The 25,986-nt window shown below is 39.0% G+C and overlaps 3 protein-coding genes across 9 annotated transcripts; 2 read left to right on the top strand and 1 right to left on the bottom strand.

Moving 5' to 3' along the window:
* The first annotated feature begins 631 nt into the window (after positions 1 to 631).
* Positions 632 to 10,632, top strand: LOC103407815 (uncharacterized). Of its 7 annotated transcripts, none has more exons than XM_070811656.1 (5): positions 1,002 to 1,078; positions 2,842 to 2,922; positions 4,307 to 4,468; positions 5,012 to 5,130; positions 10,390 to 10,632. In XM_070811656.1, the coding sequence occupies exons 3-5, from the start codon at positions 4,384 to 4,386 to the stop codon at positions 10,501 to 10,503; spliced, it is 318 nt and encodes a 105-aa protein (XP_070667757.1). In that variant the 5' UTR covers positions 1,002 to 1,078; positions 2,842 to 2,922; positions 4,307 to 4,383; the 3' UTR covers positions 10,504 to 10,632. The 7 variants fall into 7 exon arrangements, with proteins under 7 accessions (XP_070667754.1, XP_070667757.1, XP_070667756.1 ...); XM_070811655.1 differs by having other exon boundaries at positions 1,004 to 1,319; XM_070811654.1 differs by lacking the exon at positions 1,002 to 1,078 and adding an exon at positions 1,886 to 2,214.
* A 4,264-nt stretch (positions 10,633 to 14,896) lies between these two features.
* LOC103424288 (mediator of RNA polymerase II transcription subunit 27) lies at positions 14,897 to 18,599 on the top strand. Its single transcript, XM_008362375.4, has 8 exons — positions 14,897 to 15,367; positions 15,467 to 15,632; positions 15,936 to 16,389; positions 17,100 to 17,159; positions 17,243 to 17,311; positions 17,414 to 17,457; positions 17,533 to 17,702; positions 18,395 to 18,599. Exons 1-7 carry the CDS (start codon positions 15,079 to 15,081, stop codon positions 17,684 to 17,686), a joined length of 1,236 nt encoding a protein of 411 aa, XP_008360597.1. The 5' UTR covers positions 14,897 to 15,078; the 3' UTR covers positions 17,687 to 17,702; positions 18,395 to 18,599.
* Positions 18,600 to 21,348: 2,749 nt separating this feature from the next.
* Positions 21,349 to 25,450, bottom strand: LOC103424287 (receptor protein kinase TMK1-like). The gene is made up of 2 exons (XM_008362374.4): positions 22,531 to 25,450; positions 21,349 to 22,165 (listed from the first exon to the last, which is right to left on the bottom strand). The coding sequence occupies exons 1-2, from the start codon at positions 24,896 to 24,898 to the stop codon at positions 21,657 to 21,659; spliced, it is 2,877 nt and encodes a 958-aa protein (XP_008360596.3). The 5' UTR covers positions 24,899 to 25,450; the 3' UTR covers positions 21,349 to 21,656.
* Between the last annotated feature and the right edge of the window lie 536 nt (positions 25,451 to 25,986).

A 25,986-nucleotide genomic window follows, 5' to 3' on the forward strand; every position in this document is an offset into this window, starting at 1 on the left:
GACAAAATAAAGGGTAAAATGAATAGTATCATAATTGACTTTTTATTCTAAAAATATGATTTTTTTGTTAAAGTAAACAGTACCTAGAGTTTTTCGTTAAAGTTCCCTAAATTAAATGAATAATGAGTTGCATTACGAGAACGGAGGCAGATTGTCTGCCCTCTTGTTATGGTGTCATTCTTATCCCCTCCTATTTATGCGGTCACAGTTAAACCATGTCAACATTTTATATTGATTTTTTATAGAGATAAGACAAAAAACAATAGGAATATAAAATGTTGACGTGGCTTAACTGTAACTGCATAAATAAGAGGGGATGAGAATGACACCATAACAGGAGGGCAGACAATCTGCCTCCTACAAAAACTAAGAGTTTAAAATGTTAAATATTTAACAAGCCAGTTCGCTGATTGACTCGGGACATGGACTGATGCAGATTGCAACGATAGTACAAGCTCGTGTTGATGAAGAGATTTTTAGTGTGCGGCTTAATATACAAAGTATAATAATATAATTCGTTGAAAATTTGAAAAATAAAATTTCAACTGATTGTATCAGACACTTGATGTATCATACTGTTTTCTCGATACATTGAAAAATTGCTCGCGTAGGAGTGGTTAAAACGCTATGTGAATTATTAATCTGATCCCGATATTTTTTTTTTCTTTAGGTGGGGAAGAACATGTATTTACTCTCTTAGATAAAAAAACCCCCAAATTCCAGAAATCCCTAACCTTCAGCGATGATCTGGTGAGCATTTTTTGTGGTATTTTTCTGTCAGATTATTTGTGTTTTCCTTGGTTTTTTGGGTTTGTTCAAGTTGTTGAGGAATCTGTTGGATTATGTGGCCAAGTGGCCATATACTTTAGATTAAACAAACCAAAGGTGGACAACACCTTTTCTTGTTTTGGGGAGGAAAATAGGGAAAAGTTTTTTTGTCTTGGTCCATGGGAAGTCACGGTTGAGGTTTTGAATAATAAGTTTTGGTTGTAATGAGTAGAGAGAGTCGGATAGAAGAATAGAAAATAGAGAGCAGAAAAAATTGGGGAGCCGAAGAGAAGAGAGGGAGAGAAAGAAGGTACTGCTGCAGTATCATTTTCAGAGAGGAGTTGTTGTTCCTTTCATTGGATAGTTCTCACTCCATCAAAGTGTTATTGTTGTAATAGCTTTAAGCTTTGTATAGAGAAGAAATTAATCACTATATTTTCTTCTCTATTTGTTTCTTTAGAGTGTGAGAGTTATTGGGTGTATTGGGTTATTTGGGTTGTGAGATTGCCAACACTTTGTAAACTCCCATTTGGTTGATAGTGGATTATTGGGTGAGCTCCTACTGCTCCGAGGACGTACTCCAGTTACACTGACTGTGGAGGAACCTCGTTAAAATCTTGGTGTCTTTAATATTTTGTTCTTGCATTTTCATTTGATAAATTATCTGTGGGTTAGCTTGAGTTGGTTCCAACGGGTTTGGTGCTATCCTAGCACAACAGAATCTTTAGTTTTTGGGTTTTTGATTGAATGTGGGAGTTTATGGGTATTTGGTAGTATTTTTCTGAAGGTAATTTTTGGGTGGGTTTCTGATTACTGTAATCAATTTTGGGTATTGTAGAATGAAATAGAAAGATAGAAGTTTGGAAACCAAGAGTAGAGCTTAAACGAAAAAAACCATGAGTTCTTTTTTTTATTTTTTATTTTTAAAGCAATTTTGGATTTTCTTTATTTACTGTTTGGTTGCTGAGAAAATTGAGTTAGTTGGTGATAAATAAGTTTCGTACTTTTGGGCCTTATTGGGATTAAATTGGTTTCAATTAAGCGTTTATTCTGATTTATGGGTTTACCCACGTTGTGACAAATGTGTATTTATCTGAGGTTTTTGAAATAGTTGTGCAAAGTTAGTTTGATTACATTGTGTCTATTTTAATGGAAATTTTCTGTGTCCAACGACTGTTTTTATTGTTTTTGTCTATTGGTTGGTTCAGCAATTTATGGGAGTTCATGGTTTTTTGTTGTGTTAGACACTTATAACAAATGTAGATTGGATGCTTATTTAGAAATTGATAATTGTTTGGGTATGTTCTTGCTTCTCATCTCTTTTGTCAGTGTTTCTGAAAATTTTCATATCGGTACATGAGGTTAAGTCCGCTTGATTCTCCCATTTGAGTCATTTCATCAAATCATTGATAAAGATTTCCTCTTCAAATTTTAGTTTTGGAATAGGTTGGTGGGAAACTCTGCTTCGTTCTGTCAATAGAGTCATTTAATTTAATCTTAGAGATTTCATTTGGTTGCTTTAGTTTTGAAATAATGCAATACAATATGTTTAAAGAAAGAAAAATCTTACATGATCCATCTTTGTTCTCCCCCCCCCCCCTCTTTTTTTGTTTAATATTTTGTTGTTTTCAACTTTCTCTTTGCATTCTGTTTATATCCATCTACATATACAGTGTTTATATCCATCTACATATACAGTGATTCATCACCCTGTATTAAACTAAATTAATTGCATATAAACTATTGCAAAACTATCCTACATAGATGTAATGGATTGTAATATGTAAATGTGTTGGTCATGCTAATTAGTTTAAGGTTTAGCATTGAGGGTTGAGGGTTTAGGTATTTCAGGTTGGTTCAATGTATACAGAAACACTGAACCAAACATATCCGATCCATCTTTGTCTACTGCCCCTTCCATTTTTAAGCCAGCATTTGCTCCCTTCAACACTAGATTGCTCTCTGTTTTATCAAAACCTAGCAGTTTTCATCATTTTATTCTCATTTTATGAGTGTTCATACAAAAACTTAACATTATTGACCGTTGATTTTATCTCTGATTATCAAATTCAGATCCTGCGTAAAGCGGGAGCCTTGTGCACTGAGTACGACCTTTATCAAATTCAGATCACTCTTGAACATATTTTTTTTAAGGTACGGTATCCACTGATCCTATGTTGACTTTGTTTTTTATTTGCAATTTACTCTTTGTGGTTCACAATATGTCATCCCAGGTTTTAGTTTGGACACTTTTATCATTCTCAATTCCTTAGGGTTCTTTCGATGTTTCTAAAAATATAGTATCATATTTTGATTCATTCAATAATTGAAAGACAAAAAAAGAAATCAGAGTCCTACTATTTTGTAATAATTTTTATCTCACAAACATGTACACAAATTTATCTGTGTTGCTTAACTAAATTGTGTTAAAGGACTAACCAATTTGATTAAAATATGTTATCACCTTTCTGTTAAATGCTTAGATGAAGTAGTACTGCAAAGTGTTTGAGGGAAAGACTAAGTAAGATTACAACTGAGAGACATAGGTTAAAGTTTAATTGTGTAAAAAATAAAGAGATTGAACTGTCTGACAGACTAGGAATTGTAACCCCCACTTATAAGCACAAAGAAATCATCGCAAGCTAAACTAAGTAGAGTTAAATTTTTAACCTCAAATATCCTTAGGCGAACATAAAATTTTGACCCCTTTCTTGCATAGTAAAGTTATGAGAACTATCCCTTTGTCTTTATATTTTCATTCAGTTTAATTCAAATTCAATTTATATGAAATTTAACATAATTCAATTCAGCGAGTCATCAAAATCTGTTTTTAATTTCCTTCTTTTGATGTTCAATTTATGGATTTGGATGCTTTCAGTGGAATAATATTGGATTTTTTTAACTTTGTATAGCTGTAAACATGAGCAATTTAAGACGAGATAGAACCATAGCTTACCGAATACATTCCTTCAGCATCCCTGATTTGTTTTTCTTTAGCATCACCAATTTTTGTAATGTTATATACAAATGTAAATAGCTCTTGATTAACATATGGATGTAACACATGCATACACACCACATCTTAGCATATATGTTTTAGCAAGTTTTAACATTTTCAACAATGTTTCAAATCCCGTAGCAACGCGCGGGTACATTTGCTAGTATTTTTCTAATCTTTGGACACTGCTTGATTTGGTTTGTCAAATGGTGCATAAATTTTCATACCTGCTTTGTTAATGTGTGTTAGACCCACCCTACTTTTGAGGTTTTCATATGCAATGCTGAACCGTTTTGTGCTCAAAGTATATAACATTTGTCTTTTCTTTCAAATTTTTTGGTAAACAATTTTACCAAATTTTTCTTCTTGTTTTGTGTTGCTATTTAAAACCGAAAACCCAGAAATACAAAGGTAGAGTAAACGCCAAATTCTTCAGTTCTACCGATAGCCACTGAATCACCCATACCCACGACCAGCCCACCTCGCGGATGACAACTCCGTATATTCATAGACGCTGACCAAGTTTCCTCTCTCTCCCAGGATTTCTTGTTTAAGTGAGAGAGCGTTGGGGATCAGTTGAGCTCGCCCTCGTAATCCCTCAATCGAGACAGCCAGTTATGTCTTCAATGGAAGAAACACCTTCCCCTCCAAAGCGTCGGTTGTCGTGCGCCACCTACTTCGACGCCCTCTGGTTTTGCTATTGTACGCTCCTCCTTCTTTGCATTCTCTTCCTCTTTCATTTCGGTCGAATTAATTTCACAATTGTATAGCTGGCTTATGCTATGATTTTTCCCTCAAATTTGTGTACTTTTCGGCTCTTATAACTTAATTTTAATTCAACAGAAACATGGGTTTTGCATAATTGTTCATAACATGTTTTATATATGGTCAATTTCAACTTGGTTTTATTGAATTTCTGGTGAAATGTTTTTACTGCCAATTTATTTACTGCCCACAAAAGAAGTTTGGTAATTTCTGGCAATTTCACTGATAGTCTTACAAGCTTATAAAAGCAAATTCTTGGTGGGTATATTTTTTTTATTTTTGACAATTAAATTTTGTGGATGATTCTTTGTGTCAGTGAAGCTTCATACATCTTTAAATCTTATTGCTAATTGTTTCTGATATCAACATTTTGTTTCTTCCAGATGTTTGCTATATTACTCATTCTATTTGGGGTTGTTTTGTAGCGTCTGTTTATTTTTATCTCTTGCATTTAATCTGATGGGCACTCGTGTTTGGCAGCTCCGGTGCATCAGATGCAGCAGTATTATAGACTTGGGTCACTTGATAACTGTTCCGGGAAATGGACTTCTCTGGTTGATTGCTTGGTTTTGAAGACGAAGAGGTCATCTGAAGTGCAGGTTTGATTTTGAGTTTGGCTGCATATTTCCATCCTTTTTCCGTGCGTTAATGTATTCCGCTTCATTACCATGTGTCTTTCCATTGGTAATTGTACAACATGCACTTCGATATTTTCCTTCGGCTTATAAATCAGATTGCTTTATTGGGGTTTCCCTTAATTTAAGGCCAATTTTGAGAAGTTGATGTCTACCAAAATCTAAATACTTAGGACTGATGGTGTGATATCCTGCATAGAAAATCTCATGCACTCACAACAACAAAATGGAGTAGGAGAACATAGACACGGACATATTGTTGAAACTGGTCTCACTTTATTGTATAAGTTGTTCTTTCCCTTCAATTCTGGCTTCATGCCAATGCCACTATAGTAGTTTTAATTGATCATCTGACTAGTAGGTAACTGCTGCTAAATCTCCGTGCATGTAGCTATACATTCATCCCAGGTTGTAGTTTCAAGGATTTTTGAGGTGTTTGCTATCCTAATATAAGGCCTTACCATTTGCATAAGTTACTAACTAAAACTAAACAATACACTCGTACACATTGGATTACTAAGGGCTCGTTTGAACGTGCTTTTAAAATGACCGGAAGCATTTTTAGAGAAAATGTTTTTGGGTTCCAAAAACACTTTAAGCGCTTTCTACAAAAAGCACCAGTTATGTGTTTCTACCATGAAGCACTTTAAGTGCTTTTCCAGGATTTACTAACATTTTTACTAAGGATTGTTTCCAAAAATATTTTCACCAAAAGCGTTTTTAGTCATTTTAAAAGCACATCCAAATGAGCCCTAAGTGTTTATTTATCTAGATGATGTAGGACAATGTAAGGTGGGTGTTGCCGATAATTACGGTGGACTAAGTAATAGATATGATTTAAAGCAAGAAAGTTTAGGGTCAATGTGATTTTAAAGAAATTGGAAAAATAGAAAATAATAGGGACGACAAAGAGATGAAAGTAAAGGAGGAGGTGTAGCTAGCCTTTAACATGACATACTTTTTCATTAAGCCATATTGATTTTGCTTTATAGGGAATAGCCTTAGTTATAGGCAAGGTCTTAAATGTCGATAATATCGGCGATATTTCGCCGATATTATCGGTTTTTGGCGTTACCAATATTTTAATGGTTATCCAATGAGTTTTCGTCAAAATATCGCGATATTACCGATTATATCCCGATATTTTGGATCTGTGCAAATCGGAGCAAAACGTCGGAGCTTCTACAGCTCCGGCCGACTGTAAAAGAGCACCTAGACTCTGATCTAGGTATCAAAATGAAATAGAAGACGAGATGAATGTTTTTATAACTTCCGTTTGCCGTGAAACGGTCGGAGGTGTTCGGAAAGTTCGTCGACACCCAAGGCTTGGTTTCACTTTCGACGGAAAGAGGACGCTGGAGCTTACAAGCTCTGGTCAACCCCAAAACGTGACCAACACATGTCAAATAAACTACCAAACTGAAGCCCAAGGGAAGAGGAAGAGATCTATACCATTTTCAAGGCATGCCGTTGTCGGAGCTCCACGGAGTTTCGCCTTGGAACCCACGGTCCACACCGGAAATTGGGTTTTGGTTTTCTCCAAAAATTTTGCACCGGTTTCCATGGTGCTACCATCCTTGTCTGCACTAGCAGAGGGAGAAGAAGAACGAGGGAGATGAGGGAGTGCTGGTGTGTGTGTGTGTGTGAGTCCGGGGAAGAACCGAAGAAGGAATGAGAGTTGCAAAGAGAGGGAGAGCATGGGAAAGTGGAGAGAAAGAGAGGACTGAGAGAGAAGAGAGATGAGAGCCTCGGGGACAAAAATAAGGGGGTGGACCCCTTGGGCTCACTAATTAAGATCCAAAAACAATAATTTTTTTTCAAAATAAAAAATAAAAACCTACAAAGTAAAATTATAGACTAAAGGGAGGGGTTTTACCTTAAGGCCTTATTTGAAGATGTGACCCTTCTAAACTAGAAATATACCAACTGATGGATTGCTTTATGAAAAATTGGTAGAAGGAGACATAAAGATAAAGCCATCTAACTTGTACGGCAACTTTCTTGACATAGTATTTTACGTCAATATATAATTTTGAACCTCATAGGAACTCTATGTGGTACTAAGTCACTAATGTATCTTACCATGCAATGTATAAAGTGTCAAATATTGTACTAATTCATTATATATAAATTATTATGGTATGTTTAAACTTCTTTCATTAATTACTACATATTTTCTACACTCACAATGTTTGCCAGCTCGCTATATAATCAACTTAAATCAGTTAAATCCATCATGCAATGCATTTCCTTCCAATTTTTTGTGATAAACTAATAGATAATTGACTAAATAAACATCCTGCAAAGTTTCAATAAAAATTTCCAAGTTTTTCTTACAATTTCCATGGTTTCCATATTATTTTTATCGATATCGATAATATCCCGATATTTCCATCGATATTTCCGTGTTTTTGGACTACCGATATTTCCGATATCATCGATATTTTATACCTTGGTTATAGGGAAATAGAATTCTCAATGGCTGCTAGAAATATTAAATGGGTCATTAAAATCCTAAAAGACTCATCGGAAAGTAAACAAAATTAGTAAGAGGGAGGTTAATGAGTTTTCTCATCAGTGTGTTGTGCATTAGCAATGCTGTGTTTCTTCCTCCTTGTCCTGATAAAAGAATTTGGGTTAGCCAGGGGCCTATTTGCCCGTCCTTTCTGACCTTGATATTCCTTTCCTTCATGCCTTTCGTCCTTACAAGATTATTTCACTAAATTTCACATTCTTGCTTGGTTGATTTCATGAAAAACTTAAAACCTTGGATTTGTTTCAAAAAAAGAAAGCCCTACACTTCATTGTTTCTTCATTGGTGTATACAATACAGCTTTAATGGTGAATATTCGGATCACATCTTACATTTTTTCCATTGTGACTCAAATTTGGTGCACTGTGCTTCATTCCTTTGGGGTGGACAGGGTGATTCTGAGAAACTTTTACTCTTTGCTCTGCAATTTCTCTTTTGGTTAATGGTTTTAACAAGATATGATCACCTTGTGAAACTCTGCTTTTTTGGCTTTTCTTTTTGGTGGTTTGGTGGAGTATAAATAGGGAAACTTTTAGAATAAAGAAGACACTGTGGCTTCACCTTAGGACAATCTTTTTTTTCTTCCTTCTAGGTCTAAAACATTGAATGATATTACCCTTAGTTTGATTCTTCTAGACCGTTCTTCTCTTTGATATTTGATCTCGGTTTGGGCTTGGGTGGGACTAGTTCATCTTATTTTGTACAGTCTCTTTATAAAGAATACCTTAAATTAAAAGACTTATTAAATAATAGGAGACTGATAGAAATTAAGTCCTTCTTAGACAAATGAATCAGCTCTTAATAGCACTTGACATTAGCTATTACACTCTTTTAACTTAAGCGTTTTATAGATTCGAGTATTGGCATTACAAGTTATGAAGCAGGACTTGTGGTTTCTTGAAGTTGGTTAGACTTTGAGGAAATATTCAATCCAATGGCAGTAAATCACCACTAGTTTCCTTGTGTGTTGTGGACCTAAACCAATTAATAGGGGCCAAGAAATGAGCCACTGTGGCTTGGTCCTCCATAGAAGCTGAATATTGACCCAAGACTATCATAACAGCTGAACTCACCCCAGAATTTTTGAACTTTTTAGTGATTGCATGTTTTCTCCCCATGCCAACTGAAATTTACCATCACTTTGTTTTGGACGGTGTTTCACCAAAAGGATTTGGCTATTTGGTGCATTGGAGTCCTGCTGTTTAGGGAAGGAAATGTGAGTTGGATGGTTCCAGCTAGTTGTAATTCTTTTTTGTGAATTGGTTTCAAGTAGAGGTAGATTCTCATGTTGTGTTGTTGGTAAAAGGCCCCCCCAAGTGTTCCTTCCATGTTGGGTGGTGGTTATAAAGCAAAAATTATTGGGTTGCTGTGTCAAAAGGATATTTGGAAACTATATTGGGGTAGTTGAGATGGAGTGATGGGATAAAGTTGCAGTCCTTTCCTTTGGGCTTCAGTGTTTTCTAAATTTTGGGATTATCTTTTTCGGCTATTTGAACTGATTAAGAGGAGCTGTTCTTTAGTACTCAAATTAGTTTTAAGGACCGGCTTGTGGATTGTTGTCTAGCCTGCTTCTTGTACGTTAAGGTGGATAACTGGTCCACAGCGTTTATAGTTGATCAATTCAAGTCATTTTTCAATAAAGTACATTCTTGGCACTGATCAGCTTGTTGACATTTTTGCCATGCCCATGTCCTCAGCTCATTAAGTGAAATATGAAGCAAACAGATGAGATGGTTGGCTCTCCTCCATCTGTTTGAGGATGCTGGATAATAATACAGATAAAGCAGTGCTGTGGTTTTTCAAATGATTGCTACTAATACGGAACATGTAAAGCCTCTAAATAGTTTGAGAAGATAAGAGGGTTAACTTAGTTTTGTGATGAATTAGATGAAATTTGGTTGGTTTCCTATGGTTGTTTTTTGTTATCAGAAACAGATTTATGAGCTGTTGCTAAAGGGTCTGTTGCTTTAAAAATCATTCGGGAATTCAGAAATAAAAAAGCTCTACTTTTACTCTTCCTTTAGGCTCAATTTTCTCAGGCTCCTGAGCTTCCATAATTTATTGGTTGCTATACAGAATTAAAAAAACTGATTGGTTGCCCATTAGCCTATTCCTAACAGGCACCCACATAAACTTGCAACATATTTGTATGTATTGTTTTAAAATCTGTTGAAAAATAGCAGTAGTGTGTTGGTGTTGGACCCTCTAGAGAAGTGTTGATGCTTCCTGCTTGCCCTTTCATTTAATGATTGTCAGCAGTGCAGGAGATTTGTGGCTTATTTGGAATATTTCCCTTCAAATTACCCAAGAGTTGCATTTTCATTTACTTCCCCGTCTGGCACCACACCCAGTGTAGTTTTGGCAGAAGTTTGAGGGGGTGGACAACTTGGAAGAGCCATCCTTCTATTTGTCTCTTATGAATTCTGATGTATCTTGAGTCTTTGAAGTTTGTTCATGTTCTTTCAATTGGTGTTTTACCAGTGGGTAAGGGGTTGTGGCTTCTTATATCGGGTCATGGGAAACCATCACAGATCCAATTAGCTCCTTCCCCGCCTGTGGTAATTGCAATTCATGTATATGGTGCAAATGTAGGAAGAGCCATCTATTCCATTTGTTCTCTGTCTCGCTTGTCAATCGATGATATATATATGTGTTTCGGGCAATTACAATCTGGACTTTTTTTAATGCAGGAAATTTTGGAAACTCGGGAGAAAGGCAAGTCTCACATCTGGACTTTTCGAACTCCAGAAGAAGCATCAGTTAACTGGAAAGAACAATTTGGAGATTTAGATGAAGTGGAATGACTGAGATTCAGTCCAGCATTCGGCGAGCGATGTGCGCTTACAATATTATTTTCCTGTACAATTTTGTTTCTTTTTGTCAGGAAACTCAAATGATCTTTGGTAGCAATAATATCAAACATTTTTTATCAAGTTGACCGGATTTTCCTGTTACACTTGCAAATCATGCAAAATCAGTGGAACCGCCGGCGACCTGCCTATCACCAATCAAAAACCCAGAAGGCCGCGACTTTTCTAGTCGGACCCTTTAACGGGTCGGGAAATCGGACCCGCCGGCGACCTGAACCCGAAAGTCACAGGGTCGTAAGCGCACCAGTGGAACCCGACTTCTCTCCCCATCTCGTTCGCCCTCTAACACTCCTCGCACGCCGTCGCTCCACTACGGCGGCCCAGCCCAATCCCGAGCCCATCGGCCCGTCCCAGCCCCATGTCCGTCAACTACCTCTCTTTCCCAGACTGCTGCTCCCTGGCCCCATTCTCGTACTCGACCCAACCCGCACAAGGCATGGTCAATCCGGCGGCGTTTCCGTTTTCGATCTCCATGCCGCGTTTTAAGAGCATAACATTCTCGGGACGAGAGGGATAAAGAGGACTGACCTGAAAGTTGACGCTAAATGCAGCGGCAACCACCACCGGAAGCACCGACGCACAACTCTACGCCGTCCATTTCGATTTCGGTTTCGGTTTGTTTCGTTAATAACCTATCCCGTTTCGGTTTTATCTTTCGGTTTTTACCCTCTATGTGTCTCAATTCCTCCCCTTAAACCGGTTTGGTTTCGGTTTTTACCTTCAATGAAAACGTTCGATTTCGGTTTTTACCCCAGGAAACTGATCTGGTTTCGGTTTTACCTTCAGAAGAATCGGTTCTGATTCGGTTTTGTCTTAGACCTCCCCTTTTTCTTTCGGTTTTACCTTCAGAATAATCGGTTCTGCTTCGGTTTTGTCTCAGTCCTACCCTTTAATTCGGTTTTACCCATCTGGTTTCGGTTTTACCTATATAGGAACCCATCGGTTTCGGTTTTGTCTCAGTCCTCCCCTTTTTGTTTCGGTTTTCCCTCAGAAGAATCGGTTCTTTTTCGGTTATTACATTAACTACCGCTCAGGTTTCGGTTTTTACCCTTATTCTGTCTGTCTCTCGCTATTCAAATGGATTCTCGCTTGACGCCGCACCAGGACCTTACTACCATGGCTGGCGAGGTTCAACGAACTCGCATGGTTTCAGGCATTCAGAGCTTGGTAGATTGTAATTGCTCTCCCATCGAGCCGAACCAATGATTATGGCTATGTTGAAGCAGCTAGAAACAGCTTCTTCTTCGACTGAGTAGGCATTCGTCAATATGCCTACTCAGTCGAAGCTACGAAACAGCTTCTTCTACCCAAGATTTGGTTTTGTGATAATCCATGCAAGTATTGCATCCTGAGTCTTTCACTATTGTCATAACGCTCCGGTTTCCACCTTTTCGGTTTCGGCTTTTGCTCTCGATCTGTCTCTGTCGCTCTCCTCAATCCGTTCCGTTTTGGTTTACCTGCAATTCGGTTTTTTTGTTAAAAGAATCGGTTCGATTTCGTTTTTTAGCTTAAGACCTGTTCGATTTCGGTTTTCAGCTTAAAACAACCGGTTCGTCTTCGGTTTTCTGCCTTAAAACAACAGGTGCTGTTTCGGTTTTAAGCTTAAGACAACGGGTACAAATTCCCTTTTACCTTACGAAAACCGGTGCAACTTCGGTTTTTATTTAAACAAATCGGTTCGGCTTCGGTTTTACCCTTCAAAGAGGGATCCCAATTTCGGTTTTTAACTCAAAGAACCGATTCTATTTCAGTTTCTACCTTCTAGGCTTGTAGGCTTAGGGGGCGTTTGTTGCACTGGACTATCTCGGACTGGATTAAGCTCAGGAACTAAGTTAGACTGGCTTAGACTAGACTAAGCTGGATTAATTTAGTGAAGTGTTTGTTCCAGTGTCGGACTAACAAGTAAAATAATATTTTTTTTTCTTTTTCATTTACCATTTTCCAGAACACTTTCTCTGTCTGACAAAGTTCTCCCTTTTCTCCATTTTTTCTTGAAATGTTATCCTCACAACCCATAATCATCGTCTGCTTGATTGGGTTCTTCTGATAATCCCCATGTGGAGCCTCTGCAACCACAACTTCATCTCAATATTTTGCACATCTTCACAAATTTGCTCAAACCAAAAAACCCATATTCAAATCACAAAACCCAAATTCAATCCCAAATTCGCTTGAATCACAAAACCCAACTTCGTTGGAAGTGCAAATCCCATATTTGAATCATGAAACCCAGATGAAGAGATCCTGGGTTCACGATGTAGGCAACGGTGAAGTGAGCAGACGAAGCAAGCGGGGAGAGGAGAGTTCGAGAGTGTAGGCAGGCAACGGCGAAGCGAGCAGACGAAGCAAGCAGGGAGAGGAGAGTTTGCGAGTGTAGGCAACAGCGAAGCGAGCAGATGAGAGGAGAGAGAACGGGACGCAGCATGGTCTTAGCAATCCCATGGTTTTTGGGGGGATTGGCTAAGAGCTCCTAGTGAAGGAGATAATCCGTGCGAGTCCCCTTTAGTCCCATTTAACTTAGTTCCAGCACCTATCAAACATGGGACTGTAATCCAGTCCAGTCCAGTCTCATTTAATGAGGCCAAACAAACGAGCACTTATAGTACAAAAGACGACGGTGCAGCAACAGCAACCGCAAGCAACAACGCACAACTCCACGCCACCGCAGCCTCCCTTTGCGGGTCCACTACTGCGGAAGCACCGCCAAAACAGGTGTCGCAGGTGATGGAGTGGCCTTCTCACGCCGGCAGCCTTATCGCCGACATAAGGCTTGGCGCCATACGCCTCCTCGAAGCCCTGTTCGTGGCCGCTCAGCCGCACCAGAGCTCCAAGCCTCTCCACTTGTTCCTCACCGAGGCTTAAACAGTTTCGATTTCATTTTTACTTTCGAAAAATGGGTTCGGTTTTTACCTTTGGTAAGGTCTCAGACTCTCAGTTTTTTCCTCTTCAACTATTATTGTTCATTTGAGGATAGGTTTGTTGTGCGTGACGTTCTTTTTTTTTATCGGTTGAAATTCTGGTAAGGTATTTATCGGAATTTACTATGCATATTATTCTCAATTTGTATGTGTTCTGATTTGCTTAATGAATATAGTACTTTTCTCTAAAAAAATAAAAATAAAAATAAAAACTGCTTCTATCACGTTTTTTACCTCGAAATTTCGGTTAGTTCGGTTTTTTTTGGCTAAAAAATTCGGTTTCGGTTTTCATCTTCCGGTTTCGGTTTTTGTCTCGGTCCTCCCCCTTTTCTTTTGGTTTTACTTTGGAAAAATCGGTTTTGTTTCGGTTTGTCTCAGTCCTTCCCTTTTTCTTTCGGTTGTAACTTGAGAAGAATCGGTTCTGTTTCGGGTTTGTCTCTGTCCTCTTTTTCTTTCGATTTTATTGTATAGGAACCTATCCGGATTCGGTTTTTGTCTCTGTCATCCCCTTGTTCTTTCGGTTTTACCTCAGAAGAATCGGTTATTTTTCGGTTTACATTAACTAACCGCTCAGATTTCGGTTTTTACCCTTATGCATTCTGTCTCAGTCTCTCTCCAGCTATTCAGTTGGACTCTCACTGGATGCCGCACACACTAATCGACCCGTTGAGGTCCGACGACTTCATTTGACGCCGAAATTTTGACGGATTCCGTCACCTGCAGTGGTCTAGCGGAAGAGAGAGCTAGAGAGGACGGAGGTGTTGCGGTGGTCTAGCACCATAAACGGCAATGCAGCAACAACCACCACCGCAAGCAACGACGACTTCAAAATGTTCGGTTTCGGACCCTCCCCCAAAACGTTTTCGGTTTTTGGTTTACCTGCAATCGGTTTTGTTGTAAAAGTATAGGTTGATTTCGGTTTTAAGCTTAAGACCGGTTTGGTTTCAGTTTTAAGCTTTAAACAACCGGTTCGGTATCGGTTTTAAGCTTAAAAAAAAAAAAAAAAGCCATTTTGTGGACTCTCTTAAAATTAGATATTTTATAAATTCTCTGCTGCCTCATCATTTTGATATAATATTTTATAATATGAGTACGAGATTTAATGTTAAATAGTAAGATGAGAGAAAGTTGATAGAGTTCGACTTTTGAGGAAGATCGTTAGCATTCTTCTTGTTCTTGAGCTTAAACAACAGGTTCAATTCCGATGTTAAATATAAAACAACCTGTGTTTGTGAACTCTTTTAAAATTAGATTTTTATGGACTCTATATCAACCTTTTAAAATAATATTAGTACGAAATTTGAGTTAAACAATAAGATGAAAAAGAGTTTACGGGAGTCCGACTTTTGAGAGGAGGGCGTTAGCATTGCTCTTGAGCTTAAACAATAGGTTCGGTTTCAGTTTCAAGCGTTTAAAACAACCGGTCCAAATTCGGTTTTACCTTATGAAAACCAGTGCAACTTCGGTTTTCGGTTAAAGAACCGGTTCGGCTTCTGCTTTACCAAGAAGGATCCCGTTTTCGGTTTTTATCGCAAGCGAACTCATCCGCTTTCATTTTTTACCTTGTAGTCTCCTAGTACCATATACGACGATGCAGCAGCAGCAACAACAGCCGCAAGCAACGACGCAGAACTCCACGCCGCCGCAGCCTTCCTTTGCGGGGTCCACCACGGCGGAAGCACCGCCAAAACAGGTGGCGCAGGCGATGGAGCGGCTTTCTCAAGCCAGCCGCCTCATCGCGGACATTAGGATTGGCGCCGACCGCCTCCTCGAAGCCCTGTTCGTGGCCGCTCAGCCGCACCAGAGCTCCAAGCCTCTCCAGTTGTTCCTCAACGAGGACGCTTCCATGCGCCAACACCTCCTCGACCTCCGCTCCGTCGGTACCTTCTCCTCCCTCTCTCTAGGGTTTAATTCACAATATGCTATCTCGCATTGAAAAATCCTCGAATTTTTAGGGATTTGGTGCTAATTTTTGTTAGGAAGACAGCTGGAAGAATCTGGAGTTTTGAACGAGTCTCTGCGATCGCGGAGCAATTCTTGGGGATTACACATGCCGTTGGTTTGTCCGGATGGCGCCGTGGTTGCGTATGCTTGGAAGCGGCAGCTCGCCGGCCAAGCTGGTGCTTCTGCAGTTGACAGGACCAGGTTGGTTTCGAGTTTCATGGAATTGGTCTTCCTGCTTGTTAGCATTGCCTCGCTGTTTCCTTTACTTGAAAATTCATGATTAAGCGATTTTTTTTTGAAATTCAAAAGCATATGGAAGCTTCTGTTCCCAAAAAGTCTAGATTTTGAATAATTTTCACTGTAAAAAATATGGAACCAGTACAAGTTTCGTAATTTCATAGCAGGTTTCGAATCTGGTTTATTGAGGATTATATTTAGTGGTTGTGTATTTTGTTGTGTTGACCTTTGAAACCATTTCTTGAATTCTTTTATTCAATGTTTTAGGCTAGCTCTCAAGGCATTCACTGATCAGAAAAGGCGATTTTTTCCTCACCTTGATGATGCATCAAATGATCAGTGTAATGAATCAGCTTCGAAGAAGCAACGCATTTCTCAAGCACCCGCAGCACATAATCAAGAAGATGGTATAGATTGCAAAACGCTATCAGAGGTTTTAGTGCGTATGGAAAAGGTTCCTCATTTGAAAGTTTCCATATATGAACGATTGGATTGGTTGAAACGAGCATCTTCACTGCCAGAAAATGAGAGTTCCAGTGAAACATTAAAGGATCATAGTTATCATAGTTCAAGTAAGTTACGATCAGGTCCGCCTGATGTTGCACCAGATAAGGTTGCTGTCATTGAGTTGCTGTTTCCTTCTACCTTCAGAGCTGTAGTTTCATTGCATCCTGCTGGTTCTATTGACCCAGATGCAGTGGCATTTTTTTCTCCAGATGAGGTGATCTTGGTTACCACCATGCATATTTCAGTTGATCAAATTACATAGTCATCCCATGATAAACTAGCTCCAGATGCTACTTAGGTTGTATGATATTAGAGTTTGTAGTACTATCCAATCTTACAGTGGATCTGTCATGCTGTAACCAACCGTGCGGTTGAACATCCTGAAGTAGCATTCGCGTTTAATTGACGATATATCATAGACTTGGGTTTTGATGAACTTAAATCATTTGTTGTTCAACCTCAAACATATGTATCCCAGTTTCATGCTATGTTAAAACATGTCATGTATCCTGTTACAAAGCTTTTAGATTTTCAATCCCCCCCCCCTCTCTTTCCCCCCAAAAGAAAAGAAAAAAAAATCGCGCTGAGCATTTTTGTACTTTTCCTGTATTCGAAACTCATCCATACCGTACGATTGAACTTTATGACATGCTTTTGTAGAACTGATACTTGCATTCGTGTTCAAAAGAAGATGGTTTATCGTAAACTCTGGCTTTGACGAACTTAAATCATTTATTGTAATCATTGCTTGTTCAACCTAAAAACACATTTTCCAGTTTCATGCTTTGTTGAGGTGTCATGTAGCTTGTGTTCTGTTACAAGGCCTTTAGATTTTCACTGGTTTTTGGATCATATAAGAATGTGTTTCTCTTCTTTTTTCCTCCAATCATAACGGAGCATGATTGTATTTTCATTCTATAACAGGGAGGCAGCTACATACATGCAAGAGGTGTTTCAATTTATCATGTCTATAAGCATATCACGGTAAAAGCTTTAATCGTCTATTCAAGTTTATTTTAGTCAAGTAATGGTCTTTCTATTAAATTGCGTATCATTTCTTCTTTCAGGAACATGCTGCTACTGCTTTGCAGTATTTCATTGGAGTTCGAGCTGAAACAGCTCTACATTGTCTTTTGGTATCATCTTTAGCGTGTCCCTGTGAACCAACTGTTTATTAAATTATATGCGTGCACCAGCTTATACACATTAAATTCTAACTTTCTGTGTTCATTCTATAGCATTGGATCTGCAGCTATCAAACTCTCTTTACAAAAGTTTGCAGGTACAACCTTCTCACTTTATATGTCTGAAATCTTTTACTGGCTTTGAAGTTATTGACGTTACAGTTTTGATGCAGCAAGTGTGGACGGCTGCTAGCAATGGACCGGAAATCAGCTCAACTGTTACCGCCAGTTTATCGTCCTTATCGGCAGTTCACTACATTGAATGTGTCATCAAGTTTGAATGTTTCCGGGGCTTACCATGTAGGTTGTTTCTCAGAGGAATTGTGATCTCCACTGTTGACAGGTAAAAACTGTCTGTTGTCTCAGATACGGAATTGGCAAGATAAAGAACTTATAACACATCATTCAAAGAACTCCCACTCAAATGTTGAATTTTACGTCTTTTCTTAATTTGTTTGATAGCTGTGTTGAAACTGGGTCGTGAACTTTTCATTTATGATGTTTTTTCAGTATTTCGGGAGATGGTTACAATCAAATTATCTGCTCTATAATCTAATTTCGAGTCTTGTGACAATGCATTAAATGAACAAAAGTTTTCTTGTTGGTTCCATCATCAATTGGTCTTTAGCAAATTCTACAGTCATTTCGTACTTCATGATGGTCTTGTCAATTGTATGTGTTAGCTGTATTGGCACCTATGGACTGGTCTGACAGTTTTATGTTCTGTTGAATACTAATGATATGATTGCGTATCATGAAATTTACTATGAGGCTGCCTTATTCTCTTTTTTGGTTCATACTGTTGAAACAACCGTTATGTTGGTCGTTGGTTTATTTAATCAAGAAAATTATCATAAGAAACATGTTGATCACTAGTTAGAAGTTGTACTCGCTTTTCTTTCTAACTGAATTGCCATGCTGCCTTTCTTCCTTTTCCTTGTTATGGTTTGATTGTTTAATGATAGGTTGTCTTATTTTTTTTCGAATATTGTGTTTTTGTTAAAGTTTACTAGCATGTGTGTTCCTCCGATTCAGGTGCTATTATCTTTAATCGGCATAAGTCACAGTTGTGCTATGGGAAATTGCCCTTCTGATATTGCCCAATAGATCTTATTTGTAGAAAAAGATGCTAGCAGTGTCTAGACAGAATTCGTGACATTCATGTATGTGATCTTACTTCTATAACAAGGCCGAGTGCTTGACATTTGAGAAATAAAACTTGTAATTCTAGTTTGTTGCAGCGGACCGTCGTAATTCCATGTTAGGTTAAAAGGAAATTCGATATACCTGTTGTGGGATTCGTTGTTCGGCTTGTAGGATGTATACCTTTTACTCGCAAGAGTAGATGGCACCTACATGCTGTTCCTATCATCATTTTGAGTGCAATAGTTGCATACTTGCATGAAGCCCGCTCGGGTGTAATGTGAATGTAGTTTGCATTGAGAGATCAGATTGAAATATTTAGGTTGTTAAGGAGGTCACGTCCGAAAATGGGAAACGGGGACAAAGGGATTGGGCAAATGTGCTTCCTCAATTGCCTTGCCAATCAACTTTCTCTTTGACATGTACGAAGTTACAACTTACAAGTGTTGTTCCTTTGAAACTCACATGCTTTTTCAGAGTTTGCTGATTCGACTACAAAATATTATGGTGTTACAAGTTCAGAACTTGTGGCCTGTGTTTGGTACGCCTCCTTAGGGCTTAGGAAGTATTGTTATAGGGTTTGTTTGGAAGTGCTTTTAAAATGGCAGAAAACACTTTTGATGAAATTGCTTTCGGAACTAGTTCTTAGTAAAAATGCAAGTGAAGTTGGAAAAGCACTTCAAGTGCTTTTAGAACCCAAATACTCACCAAAAGCACCTTCAATCGATTTAAAGCACTTTCATATGACCATTCAATACTACGGTCTGGTGGTATTCTTCTTCACTTGGAAATGAGAGGTCCTAGGTTTGAATCTCATTGAAGGCGAATTCGATATCAAATTAGGTTGTCCACTGTGTGATTTAGCCGAATTCTCCATTCCTTTAATGTAAAAATATCGATGTACTAAAAAAAAAAAAAAAACTTTCAAATGAGCCCTTAAACAAGACCAGTAACCCACCCTTCTTGTCATGAGTGACTCGGTTGTGCGGGGCTATATTGAAGGTATTTTGGAGGAAGAAACAGATGACAATTGTAGGGATTAGCAGGATATCTTTTCTTTATGAGTAACCCTTAATTTGGACAAAATGAGGAAGTTGTCAGCTATTTATTTTTTTATTTTTGAAAATATTTTTAAGTCATATTCAAGCTAATCTTCTTAATTAATGAGACCATATAGCCCCGTGAGCGACGTTGGTGCGTTGTGGGATTCATTTGTATCAATGGCCTACATATTTCAAACACGCGTGGACGACTGACAAGACCAAACCAACAAGACATTGCCACCTGTGGAAAATGAAAGAGTGATTAGGTGTCATGCAACGGCAATCATGTCAGGAACTCACTTGCGCTGGTTGGTGTTATTAGCACTAATAATGCTGACCACCGCCACCACCACGCCTTTGGCTCCTTCGATTGGTCGTGGCTTTCCGCGTTATAGAGAGGGGCCCACGAGACCTTGTCATCTTCCTCAATCTTATGGACTGATTGAACCCCCTAAAAGTTCCACTTGACACCCCCATGACCAAATATGTAATTCCAGTAGGGCCCACAAGCATGAACAGCGTGGTGGGCTCCGTGTGTTCTTTCATTGATTCAAAACACTTAATTTTAAGGAAAATTAATAAAAATAGTTTGAATTTTTTGAGTTTTAACAATAAGGACAAAATAAAAGGTAAAATGAATAGTATCAATATTGATTTTTTAGTGTAAAAATGTGATTTTTCGTTAAAATAAACAGTACCGAGAATTTTTCGTGAAAGTTCTCTTAATTTTATGATTGATGAGGTTTTATTCTTTTATTATTATTATTTTTTGATATTGTTATATTCCTACAAGCAATAGAACTACTCTATGCTTTATTAAGGCAAAAAGGAGAGTTGGAACAAAAAACACAGTGGGTTGAAGGGAAAATGTCATATCCACTAGGACAATTCACCACTACAGTAACGAGGCTGTTTAGAGATTAATTTTTTAGCGGCCTAATTGAACCAAATTCAATACACTAATCTTGGTTCATTGGTTTTATGTCACCCTCAATTGAATTAGATCTTCAACCCCGTCTCAGCTGCTGAGTTTAAACTCAATGTAGCCAACTAGCTATCAAATTACTTCAACTTAACCTTGTCTGTTGAAGGAGGTTTGATCAAACAAAAATGATTTCTGCACACTTTCTTTTTTTCTTTTGCCTGCTCCGGTTACTCTTCTTCTTTTTAACCTTTTCAGTCTAAAGACCTGAAAGAAACATGCGTGTAAAGGAGAAGAAACAGGACGTTCGGTAATCACTTCCCCTTGATATGATCAAATCATATATTATCCTAAAGTGAAGCAATGTGACGTTGTGTGAATATATTTTATTTCTTCCTGGATTTCTAATTATTCCCAAGTCAGCACTAAATTGTTTGGTGAGATTACCATCCTGAATAAAAAATTGGTTTCCAAGAAGCTCCCTTCTCATTAATTTTAAGCTGCCACAAATGATATATAATTCTCGTCTCCAACCTACACAAGATAGCAGTTGCGAGCCTTGGCGCAATGGAAGGGTTGCTCCCTTGTGACCGAAAGGTCACGGGTTCAAGTTGTGGAAACAACCTTTTTGCAAAGTAAGGATAAGGCTGTGTACTATAAACGTTACCCTTGACCCTTGCAAAGTGGGAACCTTATTGGCTTGGGGTCCCCCTAGTACCAAACCCTAAACCCTATTGGTTATCTTCAGCCTTTACAACCAAATATAACGCCGGAACATTCAGATTTCCGGTTACAAAAATGTTGTTACTTTCAATCTGCAACTTGGGTATGTTCTAGTTCTGTACATAAAAGTCTTCACAAGACTCGGAACAATGCAAACATTTTCATGAAACTCAGACGTGGAATTTAAAGTAAAAGATTAAGAGCAAAAGGAACCAGTTCTTGTTCATAATTGCGCTCTATCTACAGCATTAGCGCGTAAAATCTTAAAAGCGGAATATATCGTAGCTTACACGGGAGATCTCTACCGAAATCTCCAACTCAAAACCAACATCACAAAATATATGTTGACATTTAATCCCCCAGCAGATATCATAACACAACATACTATCTACACCTAACAGAGGATGGAAAAACAACCTCTAGAAAGGAAAATGAAGCGAAACATGAAAGTGACAAAGTACCTCCTTTACCGACCATCAGCGGAAGTAAAAGACTCTGCAAAGCCAGTTGGCCTTGCCGGTATACTTCCCTTGCTGTCTTCCAGGTCCAGATAACCGGAGTCCTTTCCTTCTGCGTCCTGCCAACCCTTCACCATCTGGTTAAGCGGCTGGCTATAATCAATCCCAGAATACTCCTCATTCTCATCATCGACAGGTTTCCATTTTTCAACAAGCGGGGACAATACATTCACGGCATGGCTCATATCCGGTCTTTGGCTGGGTTCCCTTGCAGTGCAGTGCCCAGCGAGTTCTGCAATTATAGCGATGGTCTCAAATGTTTCTTCTTTTCTATCAAGAGTTGGGTCAATAGCAGCCATGAGTTTCTCCTTATTCGATTTTATGTGCCAGAACCATGCAGCCAAGTATTGGCTTTCTTCAGGTCTATCCTCATCTAGTGCCATCATTCCAGTTAATAGCTCCATTAACACAACCCCGAAACTGAAGACATCTACTTTCGTTGTGATTTTTCCCGTCACTGAATCAATCAGCAAGTGAGGTGGAGTTAGCAGGATTGATCACAAGCATCAAAGGAAGACAACAGAAATTAATGAAGTATATACTGCAGAATAAAGAAGTTAAACCTTTAAATCCTAGCAAATGGTGTCATAGTTTGATAATAATTCACAAACTCTAATATTCGGTCCCAAGAAACATATATTTCGGAAGATACATTAAATTCAATTCATATATGTTCGCAATAGCGTATTTGTGCAGCGGGTAATGCTGCTAAACTCATGTTGTGTCAGCTATACTATTTGAATGTGGAGAAATATACAAATCATATGTACATGAAATATCAATCATCAGTAATATAAGTTGGAAAAGTCTCAGAAAGCTTACCAGCATACTCTGGTGCTAAGTAACCAAAAGTCCCGGCAAGCCTGGTCACAACGGATTTTTCACCATCAGGAGCCAGTTTCACCAATCCAAAATCCGAAACTTTTGCTTTAAAATCATCACCAAGTAAGATATTTGATGATTTAAGATCTCTGTGTATGAAGCTTTTGTGAGCTAGATTGTGAAGATAATCCATCCCCCTAGCAACATCCAAGGCAATGTTTAGCCTCCTCTTCCAAGAGAGCGGCTCTAATTCGAAGGTCTTCCAATGGAAAAGATGCCTGCTCAGAGCCCCTTGAGGCATATATTCATAGACGAGCATTCTCTCATTTCCTTCAACAGAATAACCCAAAAGTGATACCAAATGACGGTGTCTGACCTTTGACAGAACTGCAATTTCGGACTGGAATTCATCCAACGCTTTGTTGCTAATCACACCAGCCTCCATTCTTTTCACTGCTATTTTTGTCCCGTCATCCAATTCTCCCTTATAAACCACCCCAAAGCCACCACGGCCTAACTCATTTTCTGGGGCGAAATTCTTTGTCACATTTCGAAGAACTTGAACTGATATGATGAGATTCCCAGCTTCAATGACATGAGACTCAGCTCTACCACTACTGTTTCTGCTTGCAGAGCTCCCTGTAACTGTAGAAGCACTTCCATGGGTATTATCGGCAACAACAACCTTAACCATATTATCTGGATCAGATGGATCTCTCGGGTGAATTACAAGTGAACTTGAATTCTGAATTGCATCTCTTCTCTTCTTACAGCAGTACATAGATAAAGGAAGTACAAGCAAAACAGCAATAGCAGCAACACTTGCAATCGGAGCTACAATAAAAACAATGCTAGACCTTTTCGATCCTTTTTGTTGGTTTGGTTCAGAAGTACCATTGACACGAGAACCTGAGCCTGTCGATGAGGAAGGGCTACCCTTTGGTGCTGTCGATGAAGAAGGGCTACCCTTTGGTGTAGCACCCGCCGCAGATGGATTACCATTAAACAAACGATTCCCATCAACGGAAACTTTGACGGTGCTACTGAATTTTGGCAATGGAGGGGAAATATTGTTCCCACTAAGATCCAACTCAGTCAAGGATTTCAAGCTAGTCCAATTGTCAGGAACAAAACCTTGCAAATTGTTATTCTGAAGCCTAATTTGAACAAGAGATTCTAAGTTGGCAACCGAAGGACTCAAGGTACCATTCAGATTATACTTGGGCAGATTTATAACAGACACCTTCCCATTGTTCCCACAACTCACTCCCAACCACGACCCGCACGGATCATTACCAGACCACTTAGAAACAAGCGTTGAAGGGTAATGCAACCCGTCAAGGAACTCGATGAGCGCCATAACCTCCGCGGCGCAAGGAATCCCAGGAGTGGATTGACAAAACGCATTCGTATCAAAACTCGCATTGCGAGCTTTGAATTTCGGGATTGGACCCATCAAATGATTATTGTTCAAGATCAATCTATCAAGTGCCAAATTAGCCAAACCATCAGGAACTAAACCAACAAATTGGTTTTGATTAAGATTGAGATCTTTCAAAGAAGTTAAATTACCAATGCTGTCCGGAATCACGCCGGAAAACTGGTTCCCGTGAAGCCACACGCTGTTGAGCTGCACCATTGTGGTCAGAACATCAATCGGACCACTCAATCCGTCGCCGATGGGGTTGTTCAGCCAAAGAATCTGCAAATTAAGGCCCTTTAAGCTCGGCGGGATGCCGCCGGACAGTCCGTTGCCCGACAGTTGCAAAACCGTTAAGGACGACATGTTCCCGAGAAAATCGGGCAACGGACCGATCAAATTACAACTCATGCAACTAAGGTTCTGCAACTGCGCCGAGTTCCCCAGCTGAGGAGGGAAATTCCAGCCTGTCGTGCCATTCAAATTGTTGCCGTCCAACGCCAGAACCTCAAGAGAATCAAGGCCTTCGAAGAAGTCGACGGGAATCGAAGTGAAGTTGTTGAAATCCAAGTAAGCAAACCGGAGCTTCGACAGCCCTTTGAGGGAAGGGATGGGCCCACTGAACTGGTTCCTCTGGAGGCCAATGTTTGAGAGCTCAGTGAGCTGGTTCAAGTTCTGGGGCAGAGGACCCTTCAGGCCAAGGTTCTGGACTTGAATCTGGGACACTCTCGAACCGGCGCAGAAGACGTGGGGCCAACTGGCCCCACACGGGTCGTCGCCATTTTCCGGCCACTCCAGGAGCTCTGGGTTTTGTAGGTTTTTTCTCAGCTGGTTGAGGATTGCTAGGTCGTTCGGGTCTGTGGCGCTCAGAGCAAATGAAGCAAGTGAGAGAAGGAGGAGGAGGAGTGAGAGAGGAAGCTTCGCTGCAGCACTATGGTGTTCTTCCATGGCAGATCTGCAGCTTCAGAAGAAGCATTGAAGAAAACCCAGAAAGCTGTGGAGAAGAAGCTTTATGCAAGCATCAATGGCGGTTTTGGTGGACTGCCCTTGTGAAATCTTGGAACCCAATTGACAAAAAAAGCGAAGGAATTCGGATTTAACTTGAAGACCACGACCAACAAAAGATTTGTTCACTCACAGACTCCGAGTAGTTATTGGAAAATATTGATTAAAAATGGAATTAAAAACTATAAAGGTTTAAGCTTTAATTTTACTTTTTTTGCTTTTTCGGACGAAAACGAGACAAGCTTTCGGAGCAAGTTGCAACCACCGAAGGCGGATCTTTATGAGAAATATTCAACTCCCATAGAATCAAATATGAAAGATTGGAAATGTCGGATGCATGTCTTAATTAGGATTAATGTTTCCTTATTGTGTTTGTGCATGTCTCATCCATACTGGACGTTTGACGCATACCACACCGTCCTTTTTCCAACTACCAAAGAGCGTTATTGTCCTTCAAACATATGCTCAATGCTTTATAGATAAAGCGGTCTTCGCACACTACTTTTCTCTTCATACACGTTTATGTTTATTTTTACGTTTAAGGTTAATAAATTTAAGAAATTTAAGATGCCGAAATAAACAAGAGTCGTGTGAAAAGAGAAAAATAGTTTGTAAAAGTTATTTTCACATTTATAATTGATGATTGATGTCATTTAGTATATAAGCCTGCATTTAGCCACTCGTATTACGGTTTAATGTTCTTTTCCAATCGTAAATGTGAGATTTTAGTTTCGGTTTTTATTGATGGCAAGTTCACTACCTAATTACATACGACTAGCTTATGGTCTCAAGTTCGATACCAAGAACTTATATTTAGACCAAAATAACTTGGGTATGACATCTGCCACAACAAAATATTGAACTCGCTGCAAATAAAACCCTAAATTCACATTCATGTCATGAGAACTTGAATCTACTCCAACCTGGTATAAACAAACTACTATTCGACCAAATATTAGCTGGTGGAACTTTGACTAGTTAATTATAAATTGTAATTCTATAGCATGCTATGTTAGACTGAAAATAATATC

The sequence above is a fragment of the Malus domestica genome, chromosome 14, assembly GCF_042453785.1.
Source record: "Malus domestica chromosome 14, GDT2T_hap1".
Lineage (NCBI taxonomy): Eukaryota > Viridiplantae > Streptophyta > Magnoliopsida > Rosales > Rosaceae > Malus > Malus domestica.